This window comes from Coregonus clupeaformis, chromosome 19 (genome assembly GCF_020615455.1).
Source record: "Coregonus clupeaformis isolate EN_2021a chromosome 19, ASM2061545v1, whole genome shotgun sequence".
Taxonomy (NCBI): domain Eukaryota; kingdom Metazoa; phylum Chordata; class Actinopteri; order Salmoniformes; family Salmonidae; genus Coregonus; species Coregonus clupeaformis.
This window is the reverse complement of record NC_059210.1, coordinates 18,785,449-18,804,071: the sequence shown is the minus strand read 5'-3', so window position 1 is coordinate 18,804,071 and position 18,623 is coordinate 18,785,449. Positions and strand designations below refer to the sequence as shown.

Sequence of the window (18,623 nt, the reverse complement as noted above, 5' to 3'; positions counted from 1 at the left end):
CTAGTCGCAATGGTGACCCACCCTGTAAACAATTGGGGGAGGGGCTTACATTCTTTGACAGTAGTCATTCTAATCTGCGTCCAAACTGTGCTGCAACGGTTGCTATGACAGCGCAAACAGTACATAGGTGTTTCCAACCCTTGACATACGCAGGAACTTTGGGGCACCTTATCTCCATTACGACTGGCGTCCACCTTTAAAGCCTGGCGTCTTTGTTTAAAGCCTCCTCTGGCTACCATGAAAGAGCACACCAACACAGCAGCAGTGCCAGTAAAAAATGACCATCCTATTAAAAGCTTTTAAGACAGACAGCAGATTCAGTAGGAGGTTTGAGTGGGCTAAGCTGCAATAAGCAATATCTGTTGCGTATGGTGCATGCTATTACTGGGACAGCGGTTTAGGTTCAAGTTCATGTATAAAAAAGGCACTCAATTGGGTTGCTTATACCAGTGTAGAGCTTGACAAGCTACACTATATATATACGAAAGTATGTGGACACCCATTCAAATTAGTGGATTCGGCAATTTCAGCCACACCCGTTGCTGACAGGTGTATAAAATCGAGCACACAGCCACAGAACGGGACCGCTGAAGCGCGTAAAAAACATATGTCCTCGGTTGCAACACTCACTACCGAGTTCCAAACTGCCTCTGGAAGCAACGTCAGTACAAAAACTGTTCGTCCGGAGCTTCATGAAATTGGTTTCCATGGCCGAGCAGCTGCACACAAGCCTAAGATCCCCATGCGCAATGCCAAGCGTCTGTTGGAGTGGTGTAAAGCTCGCCGCCATTGGACTCTGGAGCAGTGGAAACGTATTCTATGGAGTGATGAATTACTGGCAGTCCGACGGACGAATCTGGGTGAACGCTCCCCGCCTCAATGCATAGTGCCAACTGTAAAGTTTGGTGGAGGAGGAATAATGGTCTGGGGCTGTTTTTGAAGGGAAAGGGAAATCTTAATGCTACAGCATACAATGACATTCTAAACGATTCTGTGCTTCCAACTTTGTAGCAACAGTTTGGGGAAGGCCCTTTCCTGTTTCAGCATGACCATGCCCCCGTGCACAAAGCGAGGTCCATATAGAAATCGCTTGTTAAGATCGGTGTGGAAGAACTTGACTGGCCTGTACAGTGCCCTGACCTCAACCCCATCGAACACCTTTGGGATGAATTGGAACGCCGACTGCGAGCCAGGCCTAATCGCCCAACATCAGCGCCCGAACTCACTAATGCTTGTGGCTGAATGGGAGCAACTCCCCACAGCAATGTTCCAACATCTAGTGGAAAGCCTTCCCAGAAGATTGGAGACTGTTATAGCAGCAAAGGTGGGTCCAACTCCATATTAATGCCCCTGATTTTGGAATGAGATGTTCGACGAACAGGTGTCCACATACTTTTAGTCATGTAGTGTATGTTAAGGTTGTAAAGTACAATACAGAATATTAGCATTATCTTCTGCATATTGTTTGAGCGTGAGTTTAAAAAATAAGTCCTTTAAAGGAGAGGGGTGTCTTGAAGTGTGTAAGTGTTGATTGACAGACTTGTTAGCGAGTAAAGCAATGAAAAACTGAAGTTGAGGTACATTCATCATATGTCAGCTCTGAGCCCAGGTAAGTTCAAGTAAAAGCTTTTCCAAAGAATGAGAGAGACATACCAAGGTGCTTCAGCCTCTTTCATATCAAGCTAACATCTCATTCATCTCATTCATTCCTTCCAGGCTCTCCTTTAGCAGAAACCATATCCTTCTGTTTCTTTTCCTTCGTTTGGTCTTTAGAAATTCATACGATTTGTTTTTAAGCGAACGAGGGGCTTGCGTTGGTACTCCATGTCTCCATAAGAACCGGCAGCAGTTAAACGTTTAAAGACTGTAGAAATGAATCGTATGTAAACACACAGGTTTCTTTCTCCATAACTTAGATACAAAAAAGCAAGAACAGCAATGATTAAAAGAAACAAAAAATAAGTCCTGAAACAATCAGCCGAGAGGTAAAACAGATTAAAGTTTAAAAAAGGAAGAAGAGAGAAGAAAACGACGTCAGTAAAATACAAATCGTTCTGAATTGTAAAGTGCAAGTATAAAAATATTCACATATAATCTCAAGAAGAAGTCTTGAGCCTCTGTCAATTGTCTTTGTGGAAAAGTGCAACTTGAGAACAGCACGAGTAAAACATAAAATAAAGGATTCAAAACTAGTATCCGGATAGGTCACGTATAAATCATGTGACTCGAGCCTCAAGATCTCCTCCTTAAGAAAATGGCAACCTCCTCGAGGGCGACAGGGTAGTCCTTCAAGAGAGTTCCCCCGTCGAACACCTGGGCGTTGCGGCTGTCCTGCCACTGGAAGCCCCCGTCGGGCAGGTAAATATCTCTCCGTACTGTCCCCCTCTCTATTACCGGGGCAACCAGGACCTGGAAATACATAATAATAATATTAATAATAACAACAACAACAAATTAAAGGAGTTAATTAAAGTTCCGTTTTTTAAAACTCAATGTTAGATGGTTCCTTACCCTGAAAGTAGTCTATCGACCAGGAGAAACTGTACTAACTTTAGCTACCGCTAGCTAAAAATCTATGGGAGTGATAGGAGCATGCAACACGTCTATCCCACTGACACCAACTGTAATAAAGAGACCTAGGGCCTCAGGCACTGGCCACTAGTTGATGTTGGCGTTAGAAGTGGGATCCACGCGGGAGACTGTCTGAGATGAATACTGAGGCCCTAGGCCTCTTTCTTACACTTGGAAACTGGGGGGTCTCATTCAGTAGGCCCCAAACGGCATATTTAAAAATATATATTTTTATTGAACCTTTTATTTGAACAGGGAAATCTCATTGAGACCCATCCTTCTTTTACAAGGGAGCCCTGCAATCAATCATACACATTTTACAATTTCAACACAATAAAAACATACAATATTTACAAGCAATTTAAGAAAAGTAGCTTCATAAAACTATCATAAAAAATAAAAAAGATTCCTCAGTTAAAAGGTGACCTAACAGCACCAAAACATCAAATTTTTGTGCGTTCTGGAGATCATTGAAAAAGTAAGGTAAAAAAAAATGAAATGCAGATCTACTTAACTCAGTGGAGACCAAAGGGATCTCCAGAGTTAGTCATCTCTGAGACCGGGTCTGGTAACTGAAGTAAGGTATGGCTGAAGTTTGTGCAAGAGGGCTATATAAAGGTTGTACCAGAATTTCTTCAATAAGAATGTTTATTATCGGTGTGCGTCCTTCAATTTGAGCCAACCACTTCAAGCATAACCAGCAGAATTAGAAAGAGTATAAAACAATTCCATGTCTGAGTGTCATTCGGTCACCTCGTCTCCAATGAGGAACTGGTCATTGATGGTGAAGGTCACAGGGTCATCAGGGCTGAGCCACCACAGGGGCCGGTAAATTGGGCTCCCCGAGGTCATCCAGTCCTCTGCATACCTCGTCACCAGTGGAACCACAAAGTCCTGGTGCCACGCGATGAGGGCCCGCGTCAAGTTCAGCACCTAGGGAGGAGGGACAATCACATATAAATACAGAGAAACAACATACTTTTGAACAATCATTGGAACAGCCAAAGCTGTAAGCAGTGTACTTACTGTACACTGAGGGCCAGTCTTAAACCAGATTAAGCCTATCCCACTGGGCAAAAACTGATTTGAATCAACGTTGTTTCCAAGTAATTTCAACAAAAAATCTAATGTAATGACGTTGAATCAACGTGGAAAACTGATTGGATTTTTTAAAAATCTTCAACGTAAGGGAATTTAGTCTCTTTTTCACCCAACATTTAACCTAAATCCAATGACACAGTGACACGTTTCGTTGAGCTCACGTTGAATTCAGGTTAGTTGACAACTCAACCAAATGTAAATCGAAACTAGAAGTTGAACTGACATCTGTGCACAGCACTTTCAGTGGAGATTTTCCATTGAGCATGCATTTTAGTCCAGGAGTGAGCTTAATCTGGGTGCGGAAACTGGTCCTCAGTGTACATTAAAGACCTGTAAATGCATTTGAGTTGAGAGAGGTGAGCCTATTTCAGCCATCCTTCTCAGACACGCAGGAATAAAGAACAGAGCATTGTTAACATTGTGGTCTAACAGTGTCCGTCTCCTCTCCGGTTCGGGCCAAACCTCTCGGACATTCCAGGAAGGGTCACACACCCGGGTTAACGTCCTCTCCAGTCTCCCGTGACGGAAACAAAACCCAACCACAACCATAAAACTATGTATTTTGACAAGGGGGGAAAACATTTGTCGAAATGAATGTGGAAGAATCATAGCCTGGCTATGACTGGAGCTCTAATTGAAAAAACAGGCATGCGGTTTAAACCATGGGTATTATTCCTATTTGGACCCAAAACGGTCATTGATGTAACAGTCTCTGAAGGGTGTTGCGCATGCGCACGCATGCATGCACACACGCACACACACACACACTATGATGGCCAATGCAAATACACCCAAACACAAGGACACTATGGAAAATAAATGTAGTCCAAGGTATTTCTCACGACAACACAATAATAGCAGTCTGACATACCTACTGTAATTTGTCATGCGTTATATATCCGGCAGAACACCACTTAATTCAAGCTCTCAGACACAAATAACACCCGATTCCCCAGTGCACTACTTTCGACCAGAACCACCAGAGAATAGGGTGTCATTTGAGATACAGCCAAGGACCGACATGGAAAAACTACAGTCCCTCAATCACTAACTGACCAATATTTTCACATTTCCCATATTTCCATAATTGTCATGCAAATGTTGTTTCTCTCTGGATATTTCCCCCTCTCTTTGCTTCCCAAAAGTGGAAAAATGAGTTGATCTCCATCAGCCCTGTCACACTAGTCAATTACACATGGGAACCTTAATGACTGTAATAAAGTCTTTTTCCAAGACTTGTCCTCAAATTTATTATCATTCCTGCCGAAGTGGCTCGCATCATGGCCCGAGAGTGAGAGAGTCATAAATCTAGAGGAAGGCCCTAATGTGGACCAGATGGATTCCTAACCACAGGTGATACTGGGCCGAAGGGAGGGAGGGGGCCAACCGATTGCTCCCATCGAGAAAAGTGGGAAAAAACCCTTTCACCACCACCACCATCATCACCACCTCAACCTCTATCCTCTCCAAAAAGACACGGCTTTGCGTAAGGCAAAACCTAGCCACCCAATCCAGAGAATTCCACCCCCTCGCTTCCACTACCACCACCCCAAAACCCCAACACTATCACCCCACCCACCATCATCTCCGAAAAGCCACTGGGCCTAGCGGAACACCCTTACTTGCATTCTAAATAGTAGGCTCATTGGGTATACGAAAAAGAACGTTTTATAAGATGTGATTTTGTTTTTGTTTTTATGGAGTGTGTTTTAAATGCCAGGATGTCATACTAATTTTGGCTTTTCATCTAGTATGAATTCGCTGCACACTAGTGAGGAAGATAATCTTCTTTTCAGATCCATGTGTGTTTGACAACAGCTGATAATCAAATAAGGGGATGTACTGTACCAAAATGAATGAATTGCGGGGAACAACCCAATTGTGCATTATATGACGACTTCTCAGTATGGATAAGCATTAGTATGTTGATACACTGAGTGAACCGCCTCAATTCGTCGGGGCATGGACTCTACAAGGTGTCGAAAGCGTTCCACAGGGTGGCGCAGTGGTCTAAGGCACTGCATCGCAGTGCTAGCTGTGCCACTAGAGATCCTGGTTCGAATTCAGGCTCTGTCGTAGCCGGCCGTGACCGGGAGACCCATGGGGCGGCGCACAATTGGCCCAGCGTCGTCCAGGGTAGGGGAGGGAATGGCCGGCAGGGATGTAGCTCAGTTGGTAGAGCATGGCGTTTGCAATGTCAGGGTTGTGGGTTCGATTCCCACGTCGGGCCAGTATGAAAAAAATAAAATAATGTATGCACTCACTAACTGTAAGTCGCTCTGGATAAGAGCGTCTGCTAAATGACGTAAATGTAAATGTAAATGATGCTGGTCCATGTTGATTCCAATGCTTCCCACAGTTGTGTCAAGTTGACTGGATGTCCTTTGGGTGGTGGACCATTCTTGATACCCACAGGAAACTGTTGAGCGTGAAAAACCCAGTAACGTTGCAGTTCTTGACACAAACCGGTGTGCCTGGGCACCTACTACCATACCCCGTTCAAAGGCATTTAAGTATTTTGTCTTGCCCATTCACCCTCAATGGCACACATACACAATCCATGTCTCAATTGTCTCAAGGCTTAAAAATCCTTCTTTAACCTGTCTCCTCCCCTTCATCTACACTGATTGAAGTGGATTTAACAAGGGATCATAGCTTTCACCTAAATTCTCCTAGTCAGTCTATATCATGGAAAGAGCAGGTGTTCTTAATGTTTTGTATAATTAGTTTATTTGTACCATTTTTACTGAACAGTATTCTCAAATATACTGAAAAAAATATAAAACGCAACAATTTCACTGAGTTACAGTTCATACAAGGAAATCAGTCAATTGAAATAAATAAATTAGACCCTAATCTATGGATATCACATGACTGGGCAGGGACGCAGCCATGGGTGGGCCTGGGAGTGCATAAGCCCAGCCACTTGGGAGCCAGGCCCACCCACTGGGGAGCCAGGCCCAGCCAATAAGAATGAGTTTTTCCCCACAAAAGGGATTTATTACAGACCGAAATACTCTTCAGTTTCATCAGCTGTCTGGGTGGCTGGTTTCAGACGATCCCGCAGGTGATGTGGAGGTCCTGGGCTGGCATGGTTATACGTGGTTTAAGGTTGTGAGGCCGGTTGGACGTACTGCCAAATTCTCTAAAACACATTTTAGGCGGCTTATGGTAGAGAAATTAACCTTAAATTCTCTGGCAACAGCTCTGGTGGACATTCCTGCAGCCAGCATGCCAATTGCACGCTCCCTCAAATCTTGAGACATCGGTGGCATTGTGTTGTGACAAAACTGCACATTTTAGAGTGGCCTTTTATTGTCCCCAGCACAAAGTACACCTGTGTAATGATGATGCTGTTTAATCAGCTTCTTGATATGCCACACCTGTCAGGTAGATAGGTTATCTTGGCAAAGGAGAAATGCTCACTAACAGGGATGTAAACAAATTTGTGCACAAAATTTGAGAGAAATACGCTTTTTGTGCGTATGGAAAATGTATTTAATTTCATCTCATGAAACATAGGACCAACACGTTACATGTTGCGTTTAGTATAGTATGTAGTGTGGTTAGTACACCGTATATAGTTGAGGTAGTATAGGCATCAACGATTTTGGGCACGGCCACTGTGCTTTGCTGAAGGCAAAACATACCCACCTCTCACGTACACTACATTACCAAAAGTATGTGGACACCTGCTCGTCGAACATCTCATTCCAAAATCATGGGCATTAATATGGAGTTGATCCCCCCTTTGCTGCTATAACAGCCTCCACTCTTCTGGGAAGGATTTCCACTAGATGTTGGAACATTGCTGCGGGGACTTACTTCCATTCAGCCACAAGAGCATTAATGAGGTCTGGCACTGATGTTGGGCGATTAGGCCTGGCTCGCAGTCTGTGTTTCCAATTCATCCCAAAGGTGTTTGATGGAGTTGAGGTCTGGGCTCTTTGCAGGCCAGTCAAGTTCTTCCATAACGATCTCGACAAACCATTTCTGAATGGACCTCATATTGTGCACGGGGGCATTGTCATGCTGAAACAGGAAAGGGCTTTCCCCAAACTGTTGCCACAAAGTTGGAAGCACAGAATCGTCTAGAATGTCATTGTATGCTGTGACTTTCAGATGTTCCTTCACTGGAACTAAGGGGCCTAGCCCGAACCATGAAAAACAGCCCCAGACCATTATTCCTCCTCCACCAAACTTTACAGTTGGCACTATGCATTCGGGCAGGTAGCGTTCTCCTGGCATCCACCAAACCCAGATTCGTCCGTCAGACTGCCAGATGGTGAAGCATGTTTCATCGCTCCAGAGAACGTATTTCCACTGCTCCAGGGTCCAATGGCGGCGAGCTTTACACCACTCCAGCCGACAACTGGCATTGCACATGGTGATATTAGGTTTGTATGCGGCTGCTCGGCCATGGAAACCCATTTCATGAAGCTCCTGAAGAACAGTTCTTGTGCTGACGTTGCTTCCAGAGGCAGTTTGAAACTCGGTAGTTAGTGTTGCAACCGAGGACAGACTATTTTTACGCGCTTCAGCACTCTGCGGTCCCGTTCTGTGAGCTTGTGTGGCCTACCACTTTGTGGCTGAGCCATTGTTGCTCTTAGGTGTTTCCACTTCATAATAACAGCACTTACAGTTGACCCGGGCAGCTCTAGCAGTGCAGAAATTTGAAGAACTGACTAGTTGGAAAGGTGGCATCCTATGACGGTGCCATGTTGAAAGTCACTGTGCTCTTCAGTACGGCCCATTCTACTGCCAATGTTTGTCTATGGGGATTACATGGCTGTATGCTCTATTTTATACACCTGTCAGAAATGGGTGTGGCTGAAATAGCCGATTCCACTAATTTGAAGGGGTGTCCACATACTTTTGCCCATGTAGTGTATTCCCAGGTTCCGCTGGATTTCTTAACACGCTACGGGAGATTACGTGGAGCTCTGAGCTAAAATAACCTTGGTTGTTACGGTGTCAAGCCAGCTTGATACTAGACAGCTGAAATTGCATGGGAAATGGTAATTGTCTGCGTTCAAACTCCCGCCCCAATTAAATTACATCCTATTATGAACAACGAAATCGAAATAAGAAAAAATATAAAATGTAAGAATTACATATTACAACTGAAATAAAATTATTCAACCAGAAATGTAACTTGTCAATTACGATGATTTAGTGAATACATTTTAAATTGCACACCAATTAGCAATTAAGACAAATTATGCCTACATCGAAGCTACTCTTCTGCGAAAATAAAGTTATTGAAGACTAACTTGTATTTAATTTCCACATTGTAAATGAAAGTATATGGAATGCAGCAACGTGTGATAGGCAATTTAAATATCATTATAAAACGAAGCACTTTGCAAAGCTTGATGTTCATTATTTGAATTAGCTGTGTAATGCTAGGGCAAAAAATAAAATGTGGACCAAGTTTGGGAAACGATAAGTTAATCTAACGACTTCCAAATAACACGAAATTACTCTCCCATACCACATTTCTTTCCAATTCAGACATTGTTTCTTCAATAAAGTACAATTTGCCACAGTAGGCCTACTGGCCTTCTAGTCCTGTAGGAAAGTATAAAGGTTCACTATTGAGTGTTGCGCTACAAATAAATAAACAATCTCTGCAAACCACACATAGGATGTTACTCTGAAATACCAGCCTAACCACGAACGATTAAAAAATAGATATAATATAATTTGTGCAACTTTAAATCAATAAGTGTCTATTGATGCACCTGTGCATCAATCAAAGTAACATAATAACATCAGTTTAAGCTAGAGCATGGGCTGCGTCTCAATCCACTGCATCCGCCTATATCGGCATTCTGCATCTGTGGTGGAAGGTGGCCAAGCTACAATGATGTTTGTCAGACCAAGAGACACGAAAACGAACGGTTTGGCCTATTTTGCTCTACGACCCCCACAAGTGTCACGGGACTCGTCGGAAGGTAACCCATGAATGGAAGTATGGAGGTAGTTTTGTGGCATCAAAAATAAGGGATTAAATATGTGTCCAAAAAACCACGTGATTCATTTCAGGAAACTAGGTGTCACTACTTCACAGGAGAGCCATTTGAATGTAAACTTTTTTTTAAAAATCTAAATGCGTTGTTTGGCAGAAATGCCTTCTGGAACATTTGAACTTTCATGTGCCTTAATAACAAACGTGTATGCCATCTGTAAATACAAATACAATGTTTTAATTACGAGCCTAGTTGGTTTAGCCACAGAAAAAGACAGGAACCTTCCCGCTAGCCATGATTGGCTGAGATAATGGGTGGGCTGGACATGCCGAGAGAAGTTCGGATTGGTCTGCCATGTAGCGCTCTTCTGTCTATAACATGAGCTGGTCAGTATGTGTAGGTAATCCTTTCTAACCCAGCTTTTTTGAAAGATATCACATAGTAGAACTGCAAAGGTGTTGCTCTCCACTTTCTGGAGGACAGAGTTTTGAAATCAGTGGAATGCACGGTGAAATTAGAGTATGATAGCTAAGGAGATGGAGAAAGTTATTGCGTTTGATTGCAAATATGCAGACTGGGTCAAAAATAGAACACACAGAAGGCTGGTGTATAAAACACCTGTCTCTGGATTACATATTCAAACTAAGGCAACCACGGCATCTGTGACAGAGAGTGAGAAGCATCAATCCATGTATAAGGGTAAGACAGTCTAGCTAGCTACATTTTCTGATATTACACATTCCAAGTTAAAGTGTACTGTTAGCTAGCTAGCTAACGTTAGCTGGCTGGCTCGCTAGCTAAAGTTACATCTATGATCTGTGTATTAATATTATTTGTATCTCCGAGCCATTTGTATTGCTAGTTATAGCCTAATGTTAGCTAGTTAGCTAATATTGAACCTGGTTGGTTAGCTACAGTGCCTTGCAAAAGTATTCAACCCCCTTGGCGTTTTTTTTCCTATTTTTTCCCATTACAACCTGTAATTTAAATGGATTTTTATTTGGATTTCATGTAATGGACATACACAAAATAGTCCAAATTTGTGAAGTGAAATACAAAAAATAACTTTTTCCAAAAAATGAAAAAAATAAAATAACGGAAAAGGGGAGCGTGCATATGTATTCACCCCCTTTGCTATGATCTGGTGCAACCAGTTACCTTCAGAAGTCACAAAATTAGTTCAATAAAGTCCACCTGTGTGCAATCTAAGTCACATGATCTGTCACATGATCTCAGTATATATACACCTGTTCTGAAAGGCCCAAGAGTCTGCAACACCACTAAGCAAGGGGCACGACCAAGCAAGCGGCACCATGAAGAACAAGGAGCTCTCCAAACAGGTCATGGACAAAGTTGTGGAGAAGTACAGATCAGGGTTGGGTTATAGAAAAATATCAGAAACTTTGAACATCCCACAGACCACCATTAAATCCATTATAAAAAAATGGAAAGAATATGGCACCACAACAAACCTGCCAAGAGAGGGCCGCCCACAAAAACTCACGGACCAGGCAAGGAGGGCATTAATCAGAGAGGCAACAAAGACACAAAAGATAACCCTGAAGAAGCTACAAATCTCCACAGCGGAGATTGGAGTATCTGTCCATAGGACCACTTTAAGCCGTACACTCCACAGAGCTGGGCTTTACAGAAGAGTGGCCAGAAAAAAGCAATTGCTTAAAGAAAAAAATAAGCAAACAGGTTTGGTGTTCACCAAAAGGCATGTGGGAGACTCCCCAAACATATGGAAGAAGGTACTCTCGTCAGATGAGACTAAAATTTAGCTTTTTGGCCATCAAGGTAATTATTATTATTATTATTATTATTATTATGTCTGGCGTAAATCCAAACCTCTCATCACCCTGAGAACACCATCCCCACAGTGAAGCATGCTGTTGGCAGCATCATGCTGTGGGGATGTTTTTCATCGGCAGGGACTGGGAAACTGGTGAGAATTGAAGGCATGATGGATGGCGCTAAATACTGGGAAATTCTTGAGGGAAACCTGTTTCAGTCTTCCAGAGATTTGAGACTGGGACGGAGGTTCACCTTCCAGCAGGACAATGACCCTAAGCATACTGCTAAAGCAACACTCGAGTGGTTTAATGGGAAACATTTAAATGTCTTGGAATGGCCTAGTCAAAGCCCAGACCTCAATCCAATTGAGAATCTGTGGTATGACTTAAAGATTGCTGTACACCAGCGGAACCAATCCAACTTGAAGGAGCTGGAGCAGTTTTGCCTTGAAGAATGGGCAAAAATCCCAGTGGCTAGATGTGCCAAGCTTATAAAGACATACCCCAAGAGACTTGCAGCTGTAATTGCTGCAAAAGGTGGCTCTACAAAGTATTGACTTTGGGGGGTTGAATAGTTATGCACGCTCAAGTTCTGTTTTTTTGTCTTATTTCTTGCTTGTTTCACAAGAAAAAAATGTTTTTTTCATCTTCAAAGTGGTAGGCATGTTGTGTAAATCAAATGATACAAACCCCCCAAAAATCAATTTTAATTCCAAGTTGTAAGGCAACAAAATAGGAAAAATGCCAATGGGGTGAATACTTTCGCAAGCCACTGTACCTGCAGATTCATGCAGGGTAGTAATGTTATGAGTTGGGATTATGGTTCATTGTTTAGCTAGCTACATGACCAAACAAAAGACTCCACTATGCAAGTAACCATTTCAATAGAATGTTCATGATGTCACTGCGACAACTGCCGATAGACGTAGCTGGTAAATTCACTCTTGCTATCTACTCCGATTTCAAAGCACTCGTCTGTGTGTGCCAGAGCGCAGAATAACTGACGGATTTACGAACCTGTTGAATATATGGCCGGTGTCAGTAAATGTTGGCAAAAAAGCATAATTAAATTATTGCCAGCAGCACAGTTGCAGTCACCAATGCTCTGGATAACATAAAAACAGCCTAACCAGCTCTGCTAGGGTGAGTAAAATGGTCAGAGTGAGCTGTTCCCTCATTTGTGTCTGGAAGTAGCTAGCAAGCTAGCAAACGTTAGCCAGTTAGCTTGGGTGCTTGGCTGCTTGGCTAATGCTGTTAAGTCAGAACGGTCGGATCAACCCTATTCCTCGTCCAGAGCATCCAGTGTGTGCTCTGAACGCTCCGAGAGCGAAATGCTCTGAATTTACGAACAGACAATCTGACAACGCTCTGAGTTTACGAACGCCCAGAGCGCACACTGGGCTCACTCTGGCACTCCAGATTGAATTTACGAAGTAACCCGTAGTATAAACCAGCCTTTAGTCTTGAAATCTTTGGTTGTTTAGTACATGGCCTCACATGTGAATCCTTAAAGATAAGGGTGGGGCTAAGGCTTAAGAGGGTGTGAACGATGCTGAATGGGTGTAGACAAAGAAGAGATCTCCAGTAGGTGTACCAAAACATTCAAGGGCCATTTTCTCTTGAGGTTACAAGTTTGTCAACTTTCAAAGCAGAATTACTTTCCCATTGTTCCTCAACTGTAGTGTATGATATACCATTTTATAGCTCAGATTCTCTACTTTTATCCAATGTAAAAAACACAATTTCAAATGTTGCTACATAAGACCGAATCGAGCCGGTCGATCAAATATTTCCTGAGCTTTCTTACATCTCCTAGATATTGGACAGACACTTCAAAACTTTTGTAAAAAAATTAATCCGAATGAACAACCAACCATAGAAATATAATCCATAGATGGCGGTTCCCATTCAAGTAAGGTCTGGCAGCCATTGCTAGCGTACCCATGAGTTTAATAGTCAAATTGCCAGGGTATTGGAATTATTTATTTATTATTTATTTGCTCCGTGGGATGTTCAAAGTTTCTGATATTTTTTTATAACCCAACCCTGATCTGTAATTCTATACAACTTTGTCCCTGACCTGTTTGGAGAGCTCCTTGGTCTTCATGGTGCTGCTTGCTTGGTGGTGCCACTTGCTTAGTGGTGTTGCAGACTCTGGGGCCTTTTAGAACAGGTATATATATACTGAGATCATTTGACAGATCATGTGACACTTAGATTGCACACAGGTGGACTTTATTTAACTAATTATGTGACTTCTGAAGGTAATTGGATGCACCAGATCTTATTTAGGGACTTCATACCAAAGGTATGCACGCACCACTTTTCCGTTATTTATTTTTGTAGAATTTTTTGAAACAAATCATTTTTTTCATTTCCTTTCACCAATTTGGACTATTTTGTGTATATCCATTACATGAAATCAAAATAAAAATCAATTTAAATTACAGGTTGTAATGTAACAAAATAGGAAAAATGCCGAGGGGGATGAATACTTTTGCAAGGCACTGTGTGTGTGTGTGTGTGTATATATATATACACACACTGTGTGTATATATACACACACACACTACCAGTTAAAAGTTTGGACACACCTACTCATTCAAGGGTTTATCTTTATTTTTACTATTTTTTACATTGTAGAATAATAGTGAAGACATCAAAACTATGAACACATACGGAATCATGTAGTAACCAAAACAGTGTTAAACAAATTAACATATATTTAATATTTGAGATTCTTCAAATAGCCACCATTTGCCTTGATGACAGCTTTGCAAACTCTTGGCATTCTCTCAACCAGCTTCACCTGGAATGTTTTTCCAACAGTCTTGAAGGAGTTCCCACATATGCTGAGCACTTGTTGGCTGCTTTTCCTTCACTCTGCCATCCGACTCATCCCAAATCATCTCAATTGGGTTGAGGTCGGGGGATTGTGGAGGCCAGGTCATCTGATGCATCACTCTCCTTCTTGGTAAAATAACCCTTACACAGCCTGGAGGTGTGTTGGGTCAAGCCCAAACCAGATGGGATGGCGTATTGCTGCAGAATGCTGTGCTAGACATGCTGGTAAAGTGTGCCTAGAATTCTAATAAATCACAGACAGTGTCACCAGCAAAGCACCCCCACACCATAACACCACCACCTCCATTCTTTACGGTGGGAACTACACATGTGGAGATCATCTGTTCTCCCACACCGCGTCTCAAAGACACGGCGGTTTGAACCAAAAATCTCCAATTTGGACTCATTTCCACCGGTCTAATATCCATTGCTCGGGTTTCTTGGCCCAAGCATGTCTCTTCTTCTGGTTGGTGTCCTTTAGTAGTGGTTTCTTTGCAGCAATTCGACCATGAAGGCCTGATTCACACAGTCCCCTCTGAACAGTTGATGTTGAGATGTGTCTGTTACTTGAACTCTGTGAAGCATTTATTTGGCCTGCAATTTCTGAGGCTGGTAACTCTAATGAACTTATCCTCTGCAGCAGAGGTACCTCTGGGTCTTCCATTCCTGTGGCGGTCTTCATGAGAGCCCGTTTCATCATAGCGCTTGATGGTTTTTGCGACTGCACTTGAAGAAACTTTCAAAGTTCTTAATGTTCAGTATTGACTGACCTTCATTTCTTAAAGTAATGATGGACTGTCGTTTCTCTTTGCTTATTTGAGCAGTTTTTGCCATAATATGGACTTGGTCTTTTACCAAATAGGTGCTATCTTCAAACTTTTGACTGGTACTGTATATACACATATGTATATATATATATATATATATATATATATATATATATATATATATATATATATATATATATATATATATATATACATACATACATATATAATATACACAAAAACATATTATTCAATTTTTTTTTTACATTGTTATAAATAAATAAAAATGCTGCCTCTTGGGCCCAGGGGCTTCAACCCTGGTAAGCCCCTGAATTAATCCGGCTCGTCGGTGGCCAATGCTGGTTGCAATTGAGATAAGCTTGCGGTTGAATTTAGCGCGTATTGATGGTTTAACAAGAGATCAGCTGGCGATAATCTAGCGGCCAATCTTCGTCGCAATAGGCACATTGATATCAATGACCAGACACCCTGAGAGTACCCTTGGAGCCCTAATCCCTTGTTTTCCATGCCTACTTGGTGAAGTGTATATTTCTGATGTCCATCAGAGAGGTGAGGATGGGGAGTGATCCAGTAACATGCTGGGAAAGAGAGGGAGGGAGGGAGAGAGAAAGGCCTGGTTTTGGATAGACCCAGACACAATATACTTTAAACTTCCACACACACAAAAATGTGACAGACAGACACATGGACTGATGGACAAACGCGGTGGGAAAAGCACTGAGTGACCCAGAGGCAAAGGGAGAGGATCAATAAACACACTATCACAATATCAGGCCTCCACTGACAGAGCACACACCCTAACCCTAAACACACTAGCTAAACTATCCTATAAGAATGAAAGAACATCTCTCCAGCACAGCACATCGAATTGGCCAAATTCACTCCCCACCTCTCACTGTGATCGGAATGTGTGGTGGTGAGTATGTAAAAAGGGCTTTGGTCCCTGGCGTCCCAAAATATTGTAGTCTTACAGGAGGTCTGAACATTTGGGGTGTTTGTGTGTATGAGGGTTCAGGGTTGCATTTTCCAACTAGGAGTTCTGAAAACCCTGTGAATGTTTTTTAAAATGTTGAAATCCTAGTTGGGAGTCTTTGTGGTGTCTTGTGAGGGTGGTGTTCACTCACCCGGTCCTCCCCACAGACCCAGGGAGGTGTCTCAAAGCTGATGACGGGGAGGAAGGCTACAATCTGCAGCCACCTGATAAACAGCTCCTCGTCAGTCACCAGGTCCCCAGACAGAGAACCACCTGGAAGAAAGAAAGAAAGAGATGGGGGGGGTGGAGAGGGAGATGTAGGGGAAGGGTGTGGGGGGAGAGAGAGAGAGAGAGTTAGAATTTATCAAACCAGCCTGCTATGCCCATATACTATAGAGGTAGACAGACATTTCACTGAAGGCGTGAAATCCAACAGTTATTAATATAGCATTTTAGTCTGAGAGGGTGAAAGAAGTTAGTGAAATTTCCAGCCCATCTATCCTTCCTCTCTCTGACAGCTTTCTGTTTTCTCCACATCAAAGTAAATACTTGTCTGATATGTTCCCTAACCGGAATTCAGAGTATTTTGGGAATATGTCATTTTTTTGCCAAAGCCCAAGGATGTTTCACCTTTGGGAATATGCAGTCGTCCAGAATATCAAAGGTGGTGCGATGGTTGTTACTTTAAATAGAATCAGGTCTGACTGCAGACTTTATGGCAGAAATAGCAGTGAACCCATGACCAAACCATCTGAAAATAACTTCAAATCTAGTCATTGATCAGCACAATCCATTTAAGAGATCATTTGGGCAGCCTCCCGAGTGGCGCAGCGGTCTAAGACACTGCTACGCAGTGCTTGAGGCGTCACTACAGACCCAGGTTCGATCCCAGGCTGTGTCACAGCCGGCCCAGCGTCATCCGGGTTAGGGGAGGGTTTGGCCAGCCGGGATGACCTTGTCCCATTGCTCTCTAGCAGCTCCTTGTGGCGGGCCGGGCGCCTGCAAGCTGACTTCGGTTGTACGGTGTTTCCTCTGACACATTGGTGCGGCTGGCTTCTGGGTTAAGCGAGGAGTGTGTCAAGAAGCAGTGCGGCTTGGCAGAGTCGTGTTTCTGACGACACATGCCTCTCCCGAGTTGTGAGTGAGTTGCAGCGATGGGACAAGACTGTAACTATCAATTGGATATCACGAAAATGGGTAAAAGTACAACAACATAAAAATAGATGATTTGGGCATGCAATTTAAAACATACTGAACAGCGGATATTGACATTCAGTTTTGGTCCGTACATGCTCATATTAGCGATTAGTGGCAATGGCTACTTTAACTAAACTAAAGTGTGGATTGCAGTCCCTCCTTGTCCATAGACTGCTTTCATGGCAAGGAAACCAATATGCTAACATGTACTTTTGCTGAACTATCCCTTTATACAGGACTATCCAAACAATGTAAAAGCAGTGAGCATCTGAATCAGACTTTACTGTATTCTAGAGACTGACTATTTCAGGGTATAATAGACTAGGTGATTGATGAATTGAGCGAGCGAATTAATGAGTGAATGAGGGAGTCAACATTCACTCGTTTGCTCACTAGCGAGAGTGTGAGTGTCCATTGGCTTTGGTACGACTATCTGAACTGAAGGTATAGTGATGGTGAGTAGCTGTGGTATTACCTACTGCGTCGGGAATGAGTAAGTTGTACCCCAGCAGAGTGTGGTGCAGCAAGGAGGGAATGAGGCCCTTCAGTCCAGAGGAGCTCCAGTCAGACTGCAAAGGAGGCATTCGCACAAACACAGGCTTGTGGCTCGACCTGGGGGAAGAGCGAGAAATGATAGTTATGCTATATTGTCAGTGTATTGTGTGTGTGTGCAAAGAAAGAAAGCGAGAGAAAGAGAGTCCTCCCTCAGCCCTCACCTTGTCCCTGCATTCATGATAGCTGACTCTTCTATCCTGGCTGCCACATCCGCCAGCTGGCCGATATACTGATCTCCCCCGCCCAGGTCCAGCGGGTTCCCCTCTGCCCCCTCCAGAAGGATGTACTCCATGCCCAGACGGGCCTGCAGCAAGCCCACCCGGTCCAGGAACCAGCTGACCGCCTCTGGGTTGCTGATATTCAGCTTCACGCAGAATTGCCCTCGCCACTGGGTTAGCACAGGCACCTGGAAAGAGAGAGAGTAGATTGGGCAATATGTCATTGTATGGCCTTTACATACTTAAAACATTAGAACATGCCAGACTTGGACAATACCTGAAGAGGACAAGCAGGAAATAAACGCCACAATAAATATGGTCTTTAAAGCATGCAAAATGCAAGGATGCCATTTTCCTTTTTTTCATCCAGATAACCACCACCCCATTACAACAGACACCTCCCTTAGGCCCAATGGATCTCCCCACTACACTTAGAAAAAACAGTGCTAAGTAGAACCATATAGCGTTCTTCGGCTATCCCGATATGGGAACCCTTTACAAAAAACCCTCGTCTTCCAAAAAGGGTTATTCGGATGAAAACGGTTCATAGTAAAATCCTATCCCTTCGCAAAGAACCCTTTTGGAATCCTTTTTTCTGAGTGTAGAGT

At 43.0% G+C, this 18,623-nt stretch overlaps 1 protein-coding gene across 1 annotated transcript in view; it reads right to left on the bottom strand.

Annotated features, from left to right (window-relative positions):
• Positions 1–1,356: 1,356 nt before the first annotated feature.
• si:ch211-236l14.4 (SITS-binding protein) overlaps positions 1,357–18,623 on the bottom strand; it is a 78,341-nt gene continuing 61,074 nt past the window's right edge. The window contains exons 6-10 of the mRNA XM_041836606.2: positions 17,959–18,203; positions 17,718–17,854; positions 16,197–16,318; positions 3,325–3,504; positions 1,357–2,409 (exon numbers count right to left, since the gene is read on the bottom strand). Of these exons, the coding sequence (XP_041692540.1) occupies positions 2,233–2,409; positions 3,325–3,504; positions 16,197–16,318; positions 17,718–17,854; positions 17,959–18,203 (861 nt within the window). The 3' untranslated portion in view covers positions 1,357–2,232. The remainder of the gene's footprint in view (positions 2,410–3,324; positions 3,505–16,196; positions 16,319–17,717; positions 17,855–17,958; positions 18,204–18,623) is intronic.